This window comes from Tachyglossus aculeatus, chromosome 20, assembly GCF_015852505.1.
Source record: "Tachyglossus aculeatus isolate mTacAcu1 chromosome 20, mTacAcu1.pri, whole genome shotgun sequence".
Taxonomy (NCBI): domain Eukaryota; kingdom Metazoa; phylum Chordata; class Mammalia; order Monotremata; family Tachyglossidae; genus Tachyglossus; species Tachyglossus aculeatus.
The window spans coordinates 8,255,706-8,274,984 of NC_052085.1; the positions used below are offsets into that span (position 1 = coordinate 8,255,706).

General features: G+C 41.1%; 1 protein-coding gene across 1 annotated transcript in view; it reads right to left on the reverse strand.

Annotated features, from left to right (window-relative positions):
- Positions 1 to 2,113: 2,113 nt before the first annotated feature.
- VPS36 (vacuolar protein sorting 36 homolog) overlaps positions 2,114 to 19,279 on the reverse strand; it is a 29,132-nt gene continuing 11,966 nt past the window's right edge. Inside the window, exons 4-14 of the mRNA XM_038761992.1 lie at positions 18,888 to 19,002; positions 17,270 to 17,359; positions 16,343 to 16,429; positions 11,100 to 11,132; positions 10,916 to 10,993; positions 9,630 to 9,764; positions 8,913 to 8,978; positions 7,468 to 7,532; positions 4,956 to 5,040; positions 3,646 to 3,722; positions 2,114 to 3,533 (exon numbers count right to left, since the gene is read on the reverse strand). Of these exons, the coding sequence (XP_038617920.1) occupies positions 3,440 to 3,533; positions 3,646 to 3,722; positions 4,956 to 5,040; positions 7,468 to 7,532; positions 8,913 to 8,978; positions 9,630 to 9,764; positions 10,916 to 10,993; positions 11,100 to 11,132; positions 16,343 to 16,429; positions 17,270 to 17,359; positions 18,888 to 19,002 (925 nt within the window). The 3' untranslated portion in view covers positions 2,114 to 3,439. The remainder of the gene's footprint in view (positions 3,534 to 3,645; positions 3,723 to 4,955; positions 5,041 to 7,467; positions 7,533 to 8,912; positions 8,979 to 9,629; positions 9,765 to 10,915; positions 10,994 to 11,099; positions 11,133 to 16,342; positions 16,430 to 17,269; positions 17,360 to 18,887; positions 19,003 to 19,279) is intronic.

Sequence of the window (19,279 nt, forward strand, 5' to 3'; positions counted from 1 at the left end):
CCTCCCTTCCTCATCTCCCTCCCTTCCTCATCTCCCTACCCTTCCCTTGCCTCCTCTCCCCCCCCCCACCCCCCGGGGCTCACCGTCTAAGTAGGAGGGAGATTTTACCATTGAGGAAACTGAGGCACAGAGAAGTGACTTCCTTAAAGTCACCCTGCAGGCCAAAGGCAATCAATACTGGCATTAGAACTCGGGTCCTCTGAGTCTCAGGCCCCTTGCTCTTTCCACTAGGTCACACTGCTTAAGCCAAGTTAGTTGTTAAGGCCCCTGCCCTTTAGTCTGTAAAAATGTTAGTCCATTCCGATACCCAGTTTCCCCAGCGTTCAGCAAAGTGTTCTGCACACAGTAAGTACTCAATAACACCTTTAATTGATTACCTGATTGAAGGGCTTTCCAATCTAGCAGGGGAGTCAGACAAATTTTACAGCTAAAAAAGAAACATGAATAGAGGGTATTTTAATGAAATATGAACTGAAGTGCTGTGGATGGGGGTATCCAAGTGGCAATTGGCGGGTGAGAGAAGGGTATGACTTTGGGAAGAAAAATTAATCAGGGAAAGCCCATCAGTTGCATTGCTGGCCAAGGGCTTGCATATCCACAGCCTCAGCTCGATTACCCCACTAAAAACCTCAGGGCCTGTGATATGTAGCTCTCGAGTATTTTTTTTTTTTTCCTGATCATCAGAGACCTGTGGAGGTGGGGAGTCTGTCCAGCAGCAAAGTGTAGAATGTATATATTTAGGGTACATTTTGGGGCCTATGCAGTTTACAGTTTTATTTTTATTTCAATTAACTTGACAACTGAACAAAACTATTTTTTCTATTTCTGGGCTTCTGTTCGATTTAATCAGTCCTGCTGAAATGCATAGATAAAATTGTCAAAAGTCTCTGCCCATTTTTACTCCCTAGAGAGCTTTATCTCATTGGGTAAATCTCCAGTTTCAGTTTTGTAATTAATTCAGGCTCTCTCTTTTCCATAGGAATTCTTTTTCCATGAGCCAGGGTCTTTTAAGCTTTAAAAAGATTAGTTGCTATTCTGGACTGTATCAAAACATTTCAGAACACTGAAATGGTCAATCTTTCTGGGGAATAAAATTCTGACAAGTATCAAACAACATCCAAAGTCACAAGGACTCAAGATTCGTATTTTATTAATGATGACATTTCTTAAGCGCTTACTGTGTGCAAAGCACTGTTCTAAGCGCTGGGGAGGTTACAAGGTGTTCAGGTTGTCCCACGGAGGGTGAGCTCACAGTCTTAATCCCCATTTTACAGATGAGGTAACTGAGGCCTCATATATATGTATATATAACTGTATATATATTTGTACATATTTATTACTCTATTTATCTATTTTACTTGTACATATCTATTCTATTTATTTTATTTTGTTAGTATGTTTGGTTTTGTTCTCCGTCTCCCCCTTTTAGACTGTGAGCCCACTGTTGGGTAGGGACTGTCTCTATATGTTGCCAACTTGTACTTCCCAAGCGCTTAGTACGGTGCTCTGCACACAGTAAGTGCTCAAATACGATTGATTGATCGAGGCCCAGATAAGTTAAGTGACTTGCCCAAAGTCACACAGCTGACAATTGGCAATTATTTTTATCTCAGCTGTTCACACATCCCAACATGGAGTCCATTACTTAAATTCTATTCATTTTTACAGGCTATTTTACCAAATAGTTTTAATTTTGATGGTGGGCCCTTCATATGCACAAAATGCATCTTTTGCTTCTGTTGTAGTTTCCCCAAGCTCTCAGTACAGTGTGTTGCATTCATCAGCATTTGATAAATCTGACTACTGCTACAATTGTCAATATTCCTTAAAAGCAAAAGATTTTTCCAACAATAGCAATGGTATTATTATCAGGCATCTTGGCATTGGCCTCCATCAATGGAAGCCAAGTGGCAACTTCCTGAAGTGTTCCTTAAGGCGCTGTCACCGCTGTATTAACCTTTGATTCCTCTGGTGTTGGGAGATAAGATGGTGGGACCTAGTACTTTGAGAGATTCCAGAGCATACTTTTGGATTCCAGTTTCTTTGGAAAAAAAACTTTGATCAACTCTGTCTCCCATTAGGTGTGGTTTTTTTTGAAAGGATAACAAAGAAAAAAAATCAATTTCTTTTATTATTTTGTGACAGTAATTTACTAATGTGTACATTATGCTGCCATCATTTAATTTAACCCTTAAAATAAAAACTATTATCTTGACAATAAATGACCAGAGAAGTACCATTATCATAAACCTAAGGAAAAGGGCTCTTGTCTTTATTGCTCCCAAGAGGCAGGTTATGAAGCACTTAACAATAAATAGATCAACAAATGCTCTGAGGCAAGACTTTTTGCACTTAGGGTCTAATGGTTCTAACAAATATATCCTACCAGTTTTAAGTCATGAATAATTCCCTGCAAGAGACAAGCAGGGGCGGAAGGTCACAAATAATGATTACCTGATATATGATGGTCTGGAAATATGTTCACTATCAAATAAAATAAATCAAGAAATCCCAACCCCTAACTACTGTTTTTCAAACCACTGCCGAATCAACTTTCAGACATGATATTTTTGTCTTCTTACCCTCCATTCAACTTTTGGTTATCTCTTTAATAGTATACAGGAGAGAGGTGTTCTCAACAGACTTGGAAAAAAAAATTCCTGAATCCTCTAACTTCTCAAATTTGGAGTGTTTTTCTCTGGGCATGTCTGAACAACCCTTTCAATCCAGTGAAAAAAATCCACTGCAATTCAGAAGTCAGATGAATTTGCTGCAATCTTCAAATTCACTGGTTGAAACAACAACAGTGAATAAACGTATCGAGTGGGTAAAACACCAGCCAAATGAAAGTTCTATTTCCAAGAGAGAATTGTATTTGGCCAGACGATATAACCTGGGACTCCTTCAAAAGAGCCCTTGGGGGAGAAAATAAAGCACCTCATTTTATTCATGATCATCTATCTTGTCCAAAATGGAGTCACATCCCTTATTCCTACAGATATGGCATGTTCCCAGAAATCGCATCTGACATGGATAGATTTTAATCCATTTAAATCACGCTTTCAGCGCCAGCATAATTCAAACTCTACTTTACGTTTTTATTTCACACAAAATTACCTCCCTTTTCACAAAATGGTTGGCCAGGAGTATCAAATTCAACTGTGAAGATTAAATAATCATGTCTCAGACTTACGTGATATTTACTTTGTTTTCTTTGACCTATAGGCCCTTCCCACTTTCATTCCAATAAGCATCCTGAGACACCTTATTTTGGAAGAAATGAGAAGCATTTTACTATATCAGAATGTTCAAAATGGTTGATGTATAGCAAGGAGAAGACTTAAAATTCCCAGTGGGGCCAAAGTTTTGTCTCTCAGCTGACATATTCCCTTTGCATGATAAGATAGAACACACAAAAGCAATTATATGTACAAAATCCTTAGCTCTGTGTCATGAACAAATTTGGATAGAATCGCAAGCCTTCCACTGAGTCATCTCTGCAGAGATGGCCCATCTTTTCAGCAAGAAGCAGCCTGAGGATAAAAACAAAAAGAAAAAAACAGTTGATTAGTGCTTACGGTAAACCAGAAAGACACAAGCACCACAAGAAATAACAACAATAGAAAAATGAATGGTCTTATTTACCTTTCTTTGGCTAAGAGAACAGACATTCCGACAAGCTTGGCAAACTCTTCTGATGTGAGGGATCCCTTTTCTGATACCTATCAGAAAGAAGAAAAATATTTGGATGTACAAGCACGACTGTTAGCATTTGAAAAATAACAGGTAAAAATGAACACTGTTCACCACTAGTGAGTTTACCTAGGTTTTAAAGGTTCAGAAAAATACTTTAAATGAATACCCCAAATAAGTTATATTGCCTTGGAAATGTTATCGTGGTACTGTATTATCCTATCATTACACTGGAGTCAGGAAAACTGGGTTCTAATTACACTCCCTAACTTGCCTGCTTACTAACTTTGCCTGCTTATGTGACCTTGTGCGAGTGCCTCAGTTTGCTCATCTGTAAAATGGGGATTAAATATCTATTCTCCCTCCCCTTGAGGCTGTGAGTCCCATTTGGGAAAGGACTGTGTCCCATCTCCTGATATTGTCTCTATCCTAATGCTCAGTACAGTGCTTGACACACAGTAAGCGCTTAACAAAATACCACCATTATTATCGTAAGCTCCTTGAGGGCGGGGACTTTTACCATTTCTCTCCATTGTACGTTCCCCAATAGTCAGAATAGTGCTCTGCACAGAGTAAGCATTCAATTAAACACTACAGACTGATAACATCAAAAGAAAGATTCCATTCCCAAAAGGAAGAGGGAAAGGTGTCTTTTGAATGACTGTATTTTAGTTTTTTCATTTGGGTTGGGTCTTATTATTCATGCTAGGTGTTGGAAACGAATCCAAATTCTTGAGATTTCCACATCATAATTTTCCTTAGAAGTCACCCAACATGATTTGTTCAAGATTATACCAACTCACCTCCGGGCTTATAAAAGCAGTAGACACAAAGTACGTGTAATTCGTTGGTGAGCAACACTGGCAGGCCAGTTAAGCCATTCTTAACTACACTCTCCTCACTGTGAGAGGCAGGAACCTGGCAGTAACAGCACAAACATAGGAGTGCCAATGCGGACAGAGACAGAAAGTCAATCATGTAAATCAAATTAAAAATTGGATCCCAGGGCTAGGCTTTTTGCTATATTATTCTGTTTTATCTTCCCAATGGGATTATTGGAATAATGTGATGTTTTAGGAGAGGTCTTAAGGAAAGCATACCTTATTCCTCCATAAATAACCTGATGCTAAAAATCACGGATCTGATCAATTGTTCTTTAATGCAAGTAAGCTCAAACGAAAATCCTGTTCCTCAGGTTTTCCAGCTAACGTGCCTAAGTTTTCTCAGCAGACTCATTACTGATGGAAATTAAGTTCACATACTGTCTCTAAAGCTGAGGCAACCATTTCCTCTTCATTGTGGGTCTGAAGCTCGATTACCATGACACCGCTGTCAAAAATCCGGAGCCTGAAAACAAGACCGACAAGGATGGGTCAGCTGGAATCCAGAGCCACAGTGAGAATTCAAATTAAAAGAGCATATCCACGAGGGATGGTTCTGACAAAGAAATGACAGTCATCGTTCACAGAAGACCAAAGCATACCATAACCAGGAATCTCAGGACAAATGTGTAGCCTAAAACAACATTAAAAATTTTTAAAAATCCAGTGCTAACAAGATAATAACGTTAAATACACTGCCGAATCAACACAATTTTTTTTTGGTTGAAAGTCATTAACACTAATCCTTTTTTTCCAGGAAACATGAGTGTTCATTCATTCATTCAATCGTATTTATTGAGCACTTACTGTGTGCAGAGCACTGTACTAAGCGCTTGAGAAGTACAAGTTGGCAACAAATAGAGACGATCCCTACCCAACAACGGGCTCACAGTCTAGAAGACGGAGACAGACAACAAAACAAAATGTGGTCAGGTGTCAAGTCATCAGAATAAATAGAAGTAAAGCTAGATGCACATCATTGACAAAATAAATAGAATAGTAAATATGTACAGGTAGAGTAAATAGAGTAAAAAATTTGTACAAACGTATATGCAGGTGCTGTGGGGAGGGGAAGGAGGTAGGGCGGGGGGGGATAGGAGGGGGAGAGGAAAAAGGGGGCTCAGTCTGGGAAGGTGTTTAGAATCTTAGAGAAATCACACCTAGTATATAGTTCAGGCCTGACTATTAAGCCTACAATTTTTGTTTTTTCTCCTCAAGCATAAGAATCAAAGGGAAGGATGATTTACCAGAACTCGAGTAAAAAACCTGGGAAAGACACATCAGAAAAATATGACCTATACAATATCCTCAGTTTTCCAACCTCATAAATCCTTGCCAAACTTTCCAAGGAAAAGAGGCATTTGCCTGTCGACCGTGGAAAGCCCCGGGGGAGCAGACGGAGTAAATTTGGAAACTGACAGGAAACCCGGGTACGCTGGTCTCGTGGCTTTTCTATGAATTTGCCGAGGGCCCGCTGACACTTTGGGAGCCTCACTCCACCATCACCTCACCCCACCTCTTTCATGAGGAGATTTTGGCCACCCTAACCCTGGCTTTGGTGAAGGTAGCTGATAGGATGGGGAGTAAGAAGGAGGGAGTGTATATTTATGCCCAACACCTACCATTTTGATCACGGAAAGGGATGAGCATTTAACACGGGGGCCTTTAAGGGGCAGGAAAAACACCGACTCCTTCTGGACAGGACTCTGGTTCCCCTCAATGGGATCTGTTCTGGCCTTTAAGAGTTCATTGGGGAAATGCAGAAGCCAGCAAGGAAACCCATTAAGTGACTTTTTCAAGGTCTAAAGGAGGTCAACAGGGAAAGAATAAACAGAACCCACGGCTCTTGACTCCTACTCTGGCCTCAAAACCTCCGAGAGGCCTTCCCTGACCAAGCCCTCATTTCTTCTTCTCCCACTCCCTTCTGCGTCACCCTCACACTTGGAATTTCTCCCTTTGTTCAACCCTCCCTCAGCCCCACACCACTGTAGGTACATTTCTGTAATTTATTTAAATTAATGTCTGTCTCCCCCTCGAGACTGTAAGCTCTTTGTGGACAGGGAACGTGTCTCCCAACTCTGTTATACTTTACTCTTCCAAGGGTTTAGTACAGTGCTCTGGACACAATAAGCCTTCAATAAATACGACCGATTGATAGAAAACCAAAAGCTAGTAAAGTACCCTCCTCAGAATTGGCAAGGAAGCCGCAGGAAGAAACGTGACTCCATAAAAGGGACGGAGGATTTCATGGGTTGCTAGAATACTACCACTCCATCAGATCCTCACCTCAAAACCGGTGTGGCTAGGAAACATGGGGTCCACCCCTGGCTTTCCCAGTGTGGCTGTGAGCAAGTGATTTCACCTCTCTGGTTTACTCATCCACAGACCAGGGACAGTAATACCTGCTCTTCCCTTCCTCACAGAGTTCTTGTGAGGACAAAGAGGGATAAGAGACTTGAAAATAGTTGGATTTTTATGGGAGAAATGAACCATTTGAATTCAATGCACTATCTGTTTTCATAAGACTGACTCCTGCAGGGAACAAAACTGGAGTCCTTGAGGAGGAGGGTTTTCCTCTCTACCAACATACCACACCCCTCTCATAGGCAGGAATGATTCAGGAGACCTGGACATCAAGTGCTGGCATGCCAGAGCTCGGTTTCTCCTCTCTACTCGGTCTTATTACACTCCCATACACACCTCTTTATCCTGTCTTATTATACTTACACACACCTCTTTATCCAGTCTTTTTACACTTCCATACACACCTCTTTACTCAGTCTTACTACACTTAACACACACAACTCTTTACCCAGTCTTATTACATTTTCACACATCCAAACAATCATACACACGCACTGTATCTGTAGAAATCTGCAGAGAAAGTCCTTACCTTAGAGGTAATTTCAGGGCTTCCAACATCTTACAAGCGTTCACTAAATCCTCTGGGGAGAGTAACTGTTTTCAGAAAAGAGCACATTACCCATTTTGCAAATGAATAACTCAGTTCAACTTAATAAACGGACAGGAAGATGATAACAGATATAAGTGGACTTTTGGGGTTCTGGTTGACACACCCAGCCGAATGGGAAGAGGTGACCTGAGAAGGAGTGAAAATCTGAGCATCTGGAGATGCTGTCCAGCTGAATGCACTCCCCCTCACTCAATTCTGCGCTGGCCTCCGGGGTGACCATCCAGTCCACAGAACCCCCAGGAGGGTTAAGGCAGGCCTTAACAAATGCTGGAACCAAAATGAAACTGTTCCCAACTCCTTAGGACAGTCCCAGAACCCCCCAGCCTCCCAGTGAGCTGAGACTGAATCACACAGGATCACTTTGCATTGCAGCAGAACTCCAGGGGAGAAGCAGGGCAGTCTAGTGAATAGGATAGAAGCTGGGGAGTCAGAAGGACCTTGATTCTAATCTCAGCTGTGCCAGTTGCCTGCTGTGTGACCTCGGGCAAGTCGCTTCACTTCCCTGTGCCTCAGTTCCCTCATCTGTAAAATGGGGATTACGACTGAGTCCCATTTGGGACAGGGACTTATCTGACCTAATTAGCTTGTATCTACCCCAGTGCTCAGTACAGCGACTGGCACCTAATAAACACTTCAATGCCATTAAAAAAAAGAAAAAAAAAACCCTTTCAGTCTCACAGACCTATGGGTAGAGAAGTGAGGCATTTATCTGACTCATTCTCTTCTCTATCAGAGTTCCAGAGAGGGCAAGAGAAGGTGTGAGGGGCTGCAGCCAGACCATGACAACTTCCACTTCCCATTAGACATTCTTAGGGGGGCCTGGGGTCAGAGGCTTGAGGGTCAAAAGAATGAAAATATAACTGCTGCTTGATGGCTCTCACTCCTGTGGGTGGGGACAGGGCTTCTGTTAGATTGTAAGCTCCTTGAGGGCAAGGATCACGTCTTCTAACTCTACTGTATTCTTTCAATCGATTAACATAGTGCCTTTGCACAGAATAAGTGCTCAATTAATACTCCTGATTAACTTCAAGTGCTTAGAACAGAACATTTACATATGGGGGGGGGGGGGTGCTCAAAAATCACCATTAAAATTACTCCAGCCTGCTTTGTGATGGGCTGCAGTATTTCAAGGTCTGGATTCTCTTAAAGAATGTCAGAAGAGTAAATCACTTAAACTTCTCCGTGCCTCATTGACCTCATCTGTAAAATGGGGATAAAATGCCTGCTCTCTGAGTTCGAGCCCGATGTGGTTCATCGTCTGTGTCTAATCTCCTTATACTGTATTAACCCCAAGTTTTGGCACAGTGCTCGGCACACAGTAGGAACATAAACACCATAATTACGATGATGATGCGTTCTCTCACCTCCATTCCTCGAGCCCGATTTACCAAACAGTACACCTCTGTAAGTGAAATTATTCCTCCTCGTTCCTAAGTATTAAAGAAGAAAATTCAGTGCCACATATTCAGTACAAAAAATACTTTTTTTTAATCAGAGCTGTGATATTTCAGAAAAAATATGTTTATTGGAAAATGAGAAACCAGTCATATCAAACTCCAAATAAAATCCTCGAAATTATTACTGCAAAGCGTTATACGAAACACTTCTAAGGATCTGATTCATTTTAAAAGTTGCCTTTTTAAGTCTTGGCCAGAGGGTCTAAATAGTATGGAATTACTGTACAACTTCTGTTTTAAATCAGTCTTACCATACTGTTTTCAGGAGAGCATATAACAACAATTAAAGATATGCTGGATACATACGGAAACATCTCATAATGTACACAGGGGAATGTAATCACCCTGCTTGAATCAGGTGATTGAAGAGCTAATTATAATCTTTGAAGAAATATCCAGAACAGAGGCTGCACATGAAAAACTAAGAGAAGATTCTTAGTAATGAAATTCTCATTCAGGCCAGTTAATAATTCTAGATAGAAAGAAAATAGGTGTACTATGTTATTTAAGTTGGCTGCTTTAGAAAAGGGAATCTCTTGTCACGGTTCTTGACTGCTGAATAAATACATTGTTAAAGAAGGTCAATGTGGATATTGTTGGATTTTTGTGGGGTTTTTTTTTTACCTCTAAGGGCACCTGCAGTATTCCAACCAGTTGTTTTGCCAGCTGCATGTGATAGTGGGTGCCTGAACCATATGTTTCCCTGGTAACTGGGTTGGCTATACCCATGCTTAACAGATAGGACTTAAACCTGATGGTCTAAAGAGGAAAGCAGAAGAGAGAAAAAAAATGAATGATCAAAGCACTCACTTCCATTTTAAACCTCTAATTTCTACACCAGTCCCTAATTCCTTTAGGATAATTGGCAAGTCACTTCACTTCTCTGTGCCTCAGTTACCTCATCCGTAAAATGGGGATTAAGACTGTGAGCCCTGTGTGGGACAGGGACTGTGTCCAACCCAATTACCCTGTACCTATCCTAGCGCTTAGTATAGTGCCTGGCATGTAGAAAGTGCTTTAACAAATACTACAATTATTACTATTATTATTATTATTATTAATTGCAGGTCTAATCCACGTGAATTGGGGCAATTAGCCCTGGCCTCAACCCCAAGGCACAGGACAAAAAGGATCTCCCCAGAATGAACAGTTCCCCGTGAAGCCCCGGAAGATGTACAGGAGGCAGTTGAAGGGGAGGACCTATTGACCCAGCAGGCAGTCCGGCCCCTTAGCCTTCTTCCCACCCCAAATTAGGCCTGAGGAGACAGTCCTGTGCTAGGGATTTTGCTCCAGACCCGACACCAAGGAAGGATGAGGAGGGAAGGTCCGTGGTCCAACACTCAGATGCTTGGGAGGTGACTGCACTGTCTCGCTTTTGAAATGGTTTTCTCCATTTCAATAGAGTGGATTTCCAACCGTGCTGAAGATCAGACTAAGATTTTTCTCCTCTCCCTTGCCAATTTCTTCTCTCCCTGTCACATATGCCTTGCCATCCAGAGAGGATAAATACAACAAATATATGGAACTTAAGGCCAAATATTACATAGACCACATGGCATCATAAAAGATGGATTGAAATCTAAAGTCTAGATTTCTGGCACCCTTTTAGCTAAAGACGTGACTCCCTGCCACATTTATGTAAAGCCAATTCTTTCAATTCTCCAGGGAAATGAATTAGCCACTTACAGCTTGCAGTATAGGAAAAAGTTTTACCTAATTGATAACCTTGTTAGACCTAAATTAAGACCCTCATTTTCCCAGTAACTTTCATTCTACCCTAGGTCATTAAATTCTGCATAAATAAGGAAAACTGCTAGACCACAAAAACATTTATTTACTTATACTATGTAGAATGTCAAAGACACCTGAGATTTGGCTTTTAAAACTTAGAAAATGTAAAGGTATCTTACCTCATCTTCTGTGATGTCACCTTGTTTATCTTTAATTTTATTAGCTATTGACTTTGATAATTCCACCATTTCCTTAGCCTAGGAAAAACGCACAGAAAATTTACTGATACAATCTTATAACATTTGTTTAGAAACAAGATAATTGATATGTATTAACATATGCAAGCATATGCAAATTATATACCTTGACCATTAGTTTGCTGAGATCTTCAAAAGCCTGAAATGAGAAATAAACATTTATAAGGAATCTACCAAAAACTGCAATACTTTAAATGGTCAAGTAATGCTTCCCTCAATTTATCTTCTTAAGTACAAATTTGGGAGAATTTAAGTTAAAAAAAAGAATATATTGTTTTCTGCAAAGAAAAGTTAACTATATTTGTAGCTGATGCTATAATTATGAAATCAAATATTAAACTGAAAAAGAATGATTCAAATTTAGAGCAAAATATTAACATACCTGTGAAAGAAAGAGAAAATATAACACCTCTCCTGTCCATGACAGTTCAACTGCATCGAGGGAATAAAACATGGCTATACACATTTCTATAAAATAAACACTAATAGAATATAATGATTTAGTTTTTCCCACACAAAAGAGTTATTGCTGACACTATTTCTTGAGAGGAATACAAGAATCAAATGTACTCAATTCATTGCCAGAACTGTAGAAACACTTATTTAGGCATCACCTTTTTCTCATAAAGAGCAGGTGTGTTTATAAAGATCTTTGGCTTTGGTCTTTGACTACAGGATGGCCAAGTCATCCAGCGGGATTATGCTGGAATTAAAATTTTTTTTAAAAAACCCTAGAATAAAGATATTAATTAGTAAACCTGCTATGGACAGTCCTGTAGGAGTCTTAATTTTTAATTTTATTGGGGCATTTCTTGAACAAGGAAATGATTTTGCAATTTCTATAGTACTACACTTAGGGAAATAGTAAAATGAAATCTCAGTCGGAAAAAAGAGAGATTCTGATCTGATTCAGTCATCTTGTTCTCAATGAAAACAATTCCCAGTACTTAATGTCAAAAATGTAAGTTTTGGTCTGTCAGCTCATATCCATCTCAAATGCACAGGGTGCCTTGAGTTCCCCATCTGTAAAAAGTTTTTGTTGTATGGATAATGCATCGGGTATAACTCTGATAACTGATTCACTAAGGGCAGGCCTGGAAACAAAGCGGAATGTGCACACACCTAACAGGAATTTCCTCAGATAAACAAAAGGCTAAAACACTGGATTCTTATCAGCAACAAACAGCAGTTGCAGGAAACCTATTGTGGGAAAACCAGGGCACCCGCTCTGAAATTAAGTCATTTGTAACATTTAAAGCAGGGGGGAAAACCACCAACCAGAATTTCCTTTGAATACTGCATACAACAAATGCACATACACGCCAACTCTAAGACACTAAACACACCATATGTATTTCCTCTAACCATACAAAAATATACGGAAGTTCATTTTACTTTTAATAAATGATAATTAACAAGACAATCCTTTTTGCTTTATTTTTACTTCTAAATACTCCAAAACTTCACTGGCAAAATATTATCAAAGGTGAGAAAAAAAGTTAACCCACAGGCATATTACACTTGGAAAGCTTCTCAACATGGTTGGTGATTCAATCACTGCAGAGGAACTGGGTGTAGTTTTTTAATTTTCACTTTAGAGATCCTACAGAGAGGTAACTATACGTGTGTACTTGCAAGAAGAGCTGTTTCTAGTCACAGTCCGTGCAGGCATGTACTGAAAAGTTCTGTATTTCACTAGTGCCACATTCTTTCCACTAGCTTAAGGTCAACTAGCGAGGATTAAAGAAACGGAATATGCTGTTGTGGTATCCCGGCAATAATTGCCGTGTGCTGCTATCTGCATTACGTTTGACCTGGCAGGGACTCTTGGCCCTTGGCATTGGTCTGTGAGCCACCCCCACCCCCACAAATACCAATCACCATCCCTAGCGTGACTGAACATGAAGTAGAGCTCTCTATAAAACATGCAGGCACCCAGATACACGCACATCTGCCCCGCCCCCGGCACCAGAATGATGATTCTTTCTATCTTTCCTTTAACCACCTGGACAACTGCAGTTCCCAGTGAAATCCTGGAAGAGGTGACTACTCAAATACTTCTTAAGAGCCAAGAATATTTTAAAAGAAGATGTTCAAGTAGTTTCCTTGACACTGGAACACTTATTGTCCCTCTCTGGGCTAACTTATTTTAATACCATGACTATTATTGTTATTACTCTCCAGAGATTTGCAATTATTAGATTCTCGCTGTAAGCTCCTGTGGGCAGGGATCATGTCTATCGACTCTGAAACACTGTGCTTTCCTGAGTGCTTGGTACAGTGCTCTGTACACAGTAAGCTCTGCCACTTGTCGGCTATGCGACCTTGGGCAAGTCACTTAACCTGAACAAGTCACTTAGAAAGGAAAACAGATACTGAATCGCCTTTTACAGATGAGGGAACTGAGACATAAATAAATTAAGATACTTGCCCAAAGTCACACAGCAGGCAGATGGCGGAGCCGGAATTAGAACTCAGGTCTTTGGACTTCCAGGCCTGTCCTTTCCACTAGGTTGCACTACTTGCTTGTTAACAATGTGCACTTAGTTTTGCCAGAATATGTGTTTTCAGTACGCATTTTGGCTAGAACGTTTGGAGAATGAGGAAATGCTCATTTGACTCTGAATCCGTTCACCTCACGCTTTTGTATCGGAAGAAACTGCATGCGTGTAAGCAGCACTGAGTATGGTAGGGAATAATAATAATGGCATTTGTTAAGCGCTTACTACATGCCAGGCACTGTACTAAATGCTGGGGGGGATACAAGCAAATCGGGTCAGACACTGCCTCTGTGCCACATAGGGCTCAGAGTCTCACATTTTACAGATGAGGTAACAGACACAGAGAAGTGAAGTGACTTGACCAAGGTCACACAGCAGACAAGTGGCAGAATACACCCCTTCCTGCCTACTAGTATCCGTTGTGCTCCTTGCCTCAGCAGGAACACAGTGGGCATTCATTCATTCAATCATATTTATTGAGCACTTACTGTGTGCAGAGCACTCTATCCCTCTATTAAGCTCTTGGAAGAGTACAATATAACAGTAAACAGACACATTCCCTTCCCACAATGAGCTTACAGTCTAGAGGGGGAGACAGACATTAATATAAATAAATAAATTGCAAATATGGACATAAGCGTTGTGGGCCTGGGTGGGGGATGAATAAAGGGGGTAAGTCAGGGTAACGCAGAAGGGAGTGGAGTAGAGGAAAGGAAGGCGTAGTCAGGGAAGGCCTCTTGGAGGAGATGGGCCTTCAATAAGGCTTTGAATGGGGGGGAAAGAGTCATGATCTGTCGAATATGGGCAGGACTGAGGGAGTGGGAGGGAACGCCGCACAAATCACTAGCACTAGAATTCTTTCACACACATTCTTGATCCTAAAATCTCAGGCCCAGGCTCACCTATCATTCTTAATGGAAGACTCCATCCATCCACCGCAACATGAGTTTTCCTAAATGTGGGTTTTGCAAGAGTGCAACACTGCGTTTATGAGAGAACTCGGTGAAATGCATACTCTGTCTTGCCAGAAAGGCCTTTTTTGGAACATTTATTTATAACACCATGCAACTTCAGGGAATACGTATTTGTTCCCATTCAGGTCCTTCTAGAAGAGGGACTGCTCAGGTTAAACTGCTCATTAATACCGAGGCTAGCCTTGTTTGAGAGACTACATGGTCTCCTGAAGCTGATTTGAGTTACCAAATTAGTCCCAGCTCTGCCTAAATGAAGGCATGGATACAGAAGCAGGGAAGCAGCATGGCCTAGTGGATAGAGCCCGGGCCTAGGAGTCAGAAGGACTTGGGTTCTAATCCCAGCTCTGCCCCTTGTCTTTGTGTGACCATGGGCAAGTCACGTAACGTCTCCGTGTCTCCGTTACCTCATTTGTAAAATAGGGATTAATACTGTGAGCCCTGTGGGGACGGGGACTGTGTCCAACCTGATTAACTTGTGAGCCCCACGTGGGACAACCTGATCACCTTGTATCCGCCCCCAAGGGCTTAGTACAGTGCTTCGCACATAGTAAGTGCTTAACAAATGCCATCATTATTATTATTACCACAGCACATAGTATAGTTCCTGGCACCTACATACCATTAAAAAAAAAAAAAAAAGCCAAGTTCTGGCTTCCAGTTTCCTGATTTCCTCTTACTTTCTGCTACTACAACCAGCCTTCACTCTTAGCTCAGCAGAATGAGGCTGGGCCAGAGCTCACTTCCTTCCATGACTGGCTGACTCCCAGTCTCACTTCCCTCTATGACTGGCTGACCTCCACCTGTTTATATGTATATATGTTTGTACATATTTATTATGCTATTTATTTATTTATTTTACTTGTACATATCTATTCTATTTATTTTATTTTGTTAGTATGTTTGGTTTTGTTCTCTGTCTCCCCCTTTTAGACTTGAGCCCACTGTTGGGTAGGGACTGTCTCTATATGTTGCCAACTTGTAATTCCCAAGCGCTTAGTACAGTGCTGTGCACACAGTAAGCGCTCAATAAATATGATTGATTAATTGATTGATTGAAGGCTTACTTCCCTCCACGACTGGTTGACCCCTTGGGGTCATTCATTCATTCAATCATAATTACTGAGCGCTTGCTATGTGCAGAGCACTGCATTAAGTGCTTGGAAAATACAATACAGCAATAAAGAGAGACAATCCCTGCCCACAATGAGCTTTACTGTCTACTTATAGGCCTGAGTGGAGGCTGTTGATTACACCCCAGTCTGCTTACCACAACCCTAATACACTGTTCCTTCACTCTGATGCCTGGGAATGCCCTCAGCTTAATTGGGCAAGTGGTTAATTATGCTCACAGGTGGCCCATCCTGGAGCTTGGTTAGAATCCCTCCCCACTACGCCTCAATCTGGGAAGAGATTTCTTGCCCACAGATGTATTTTTTTAAATCCATCTATCTGCATCTTCAATTACTAGTCCAGCTATTTCATCCAGATGGATTTCATTCATTCAATCATATTTATTGAGCACTTACTGTGTGCAGAGCACTGTACTAAGCGCTTGGGAAGTACAAGTTGGCAACATACAGAGACGGTCCCTACCCAACAACGGGCTCACAGTCTAGATTTGTACTAGTTCTGGCATTATTCTAGTTCTTTCAGTTTTGACTCTCTGTAAATAATATTTTTCTGTCTCCTCCATTAATTGGAAGCTCCCCTGGGGCAGAAAATATGTGCTTTGCTACTGCTGTACTCTCTCTCCCAAGTGCCTAGTTCAGTGCCCAGCAATTAGTAGGTGCTCAATAACTAACACTGATTGGTTGAATAATAAATGCACATGAAGGTCAAATAGAGGGTCAAGGTGGAAATCTAGAAATAGTTACCTCCGAAATGTTTTTGTCAGTCTCTTTTCTCTTTTCCTCCAGTTTCCTCTCAATCCCTACAATGCCTACTGCCCTTATTCTTCCCGGCTGAAAAACAAAAATATAGAATGAAAATAAAAAGAGTTCAGGAAGGAAATTTCACAGCTTTTCACCCAATACACTGTGTTTTCAGTAAGGGAGAAAAGACCCACAAAGAACAAAGTACAATGGGAAGGCTGTAATAAAGCGTACCATTTAACCTAACTTCCTTTCCAAACCCTTGCTTCATCTATTTTTTGCCTCCTTGCACCTTGAAGTCAACAGATAAACTATTCATGATATTCTGAGAACGTAAATTTATCATATACTTTAAGGAACGAGATTAAATCCTCCAATTTATTACTTTTACTGGAACTCTCAGTGGAGAGGTAACATCGGATTTATAAGGGGCTACAGGGTGTATAAGCCCTAATTTAGGCACTTATAAGCAATTGCATGAGCTATTTGAGACTGCACAAACACCCATTTACAAGGATTAATTTGGACCAAACTGCATGAAATCTCTCTGATCATATATCCTTTTTCATTTTCATTTTTAACTCCAAGGACAGTGGAAGAATCAGCCAATGCAACAAGGAGAGCCGGGGCTGGGTGGGGTGGGGGAGGGGGCTGGTTACATCATCTCCATTTATATTGGCTACCAAGTGGGATTTTATTTAAATCTATAAAAAAATTTTCCCAGAGCTATAAAATCCATAGCTGCCAGTGCCAGTCCATTATCACAGCCAACTATAAATCTGCCACAGTCTGAGTCTATTGGAGAAGAAGAAAGGATGCAGCGTTTAGACCATTTATGCTTCTGAGGGGCGTGGCTCATAACCATGTTCTTTATTAGTGAATATAAGGGAAAATAGAAGTTCAGAAATAGCACACGGATTTCAGAAATACCTGTGATCCTCTACTGATTTGGACAGATTGGGCAGTTGGCATGGTCTCCCATCGCTTTTGGGTCATTTCTTCTGATAAACGCCTATAAAACTATAAACATACATGTTAAATAAGTTTGCTTATGCCTCGCTTTCATTCTTTTGTTTTATCCACTAATCCAAATCTAAGACTGATTGATCTGAGACTTAGAAAAATGATCAGAGTTCTAAAATTACAAGTTATAGCATAGACTTCTCACTGACCCTAAACAGAGTTCCTTCCTTGGATCAACCACATAAGATAATGAGCAGTAAAAGGAATTGTCCTGTATCCAAGGTGGTCTCTTCACACCAAGGAGGCTGTTTCAAACAAGCACTCTTCCACTCAGCGGTCACTCAAGCTGGCCTGAAACAAATCTCGTGCCAGCAACAGGAGACAACCATTTTTCAAAAATGAAGTAGAGAAAACTTTTCTAGTTGAAATTTGAGGTCAGAAGAATGCAATTAAAAGCACCCAGTTGACATCTGGCCAGGACTCTGGGATTAGCATTCCTACTGCAAAAAGTAATGTCTTCCTCTCACCTAGACTTCAAATCACATCTTTATGTCCATATTTGAGAAGGTTCACCAACAATCCCTAAACAGACAGTTGTTCTTCAGTTTCAAAAATGATATCACTTGAAGAGAGAGAGAGAGAGAGAGAGAGAGAGAGAGAGAGAGAGAGGGAGAGAATATGTGTATGTGTGTGCGAGTGAGAGCGGCAGGAAAGTGCCCTGGTCTTAAATTCTGGTGTTGCCTCCTGAGCTTCTCCAGTACCAGTTTCTCTCTCGGTGATTTTAGATGGGCTCCATTCAGGGTTTAAATAGTCACTGAAGTACAGCCATGGGCAACCTGGGTAAATTTTATGACCACTGAATATGTATGTTTGCGCTCTAAAAACATTTAATTGTGACCCTCAATTTCCATTAGGTGAAGGATACTGGAAATAAAATATATATATATATATATATATAGTGCTAAACAGACAGTATACCCCTAATACAACTGCTGAGCTGTTGGCTCAGTGAAAAAAGCACGGCTCTGGGAAACAGGAAACCTGGGTTCTAGTCCCGGGGGCCATGTCCTGAAGCTGGCTCACAGGGACAAAAACTGCACGTGCACTTTGCAATGTGTTGCACCTGTCTGCCTCCTCACTTGGTGTCCCGACAGCAACACGATGGTCAGGGAAGAGAGACTGTCGGTAGTGCTAGGCAAGTCACTAGCACTAGAATCAACTCCTCTGCTCGGGTCCCTAATCCTGAAGCCTGAGGCTCATACGCTGTGACTCACAGGAGCCATCATGATCAGGGTAACACGGTGAAACAGTGTGGCCTAATGGATACAGCACAGGCCTAGGAGTCAGAAGGACCTAGGTTCTAGTTCCAGCTCTGTCTGCTCTGTGACCTTGGGCAAGTCACCTAAGTTTTCTGGCCTCAGTTACCTCATCTGTAAAATGGGGATTAAGACTGTGAGCCCCATGTGGGACACGGACCGTGTTCAACCTGAATTGCTTGTATCTACCCCAGCACTTGGAACAGTGTCTAGCACATAGAAAGTGCGTAACAGATCTCATTAAAAAGCTGGCCTCTACAGCAGCTTACCTCAATCTGGCCGTGTTCTCTGAATGAAAGCTTAATGTAGGAGTTCTTGCTACTCTGGAATGGTCCTGGATCTTTGTTGGATGAAGCTGGATGGAGATGAACCACTATTTTGGCGCTAAGAAAAGAACACACATTCATTACTTCATTCTCTACGACAATATCCACTTTTCAGTGAGCTTCAGCTCATGTTACAATTGTGATAAAAGACCGAAAAAAAAATCAAAGACACCCATCACACAGGTTCATTTCGTCAGCTGGGGCAGTATCTGAGGCTAAATCTTACTGCTTTACACAAATAAATATCCTTTAACTTCAAGAAACTACTAAACTACAAGAAATGGATTCTTCTCTCCAAGATGATTTTACTCTTATTTTAATGGTGTTTGTTAAGT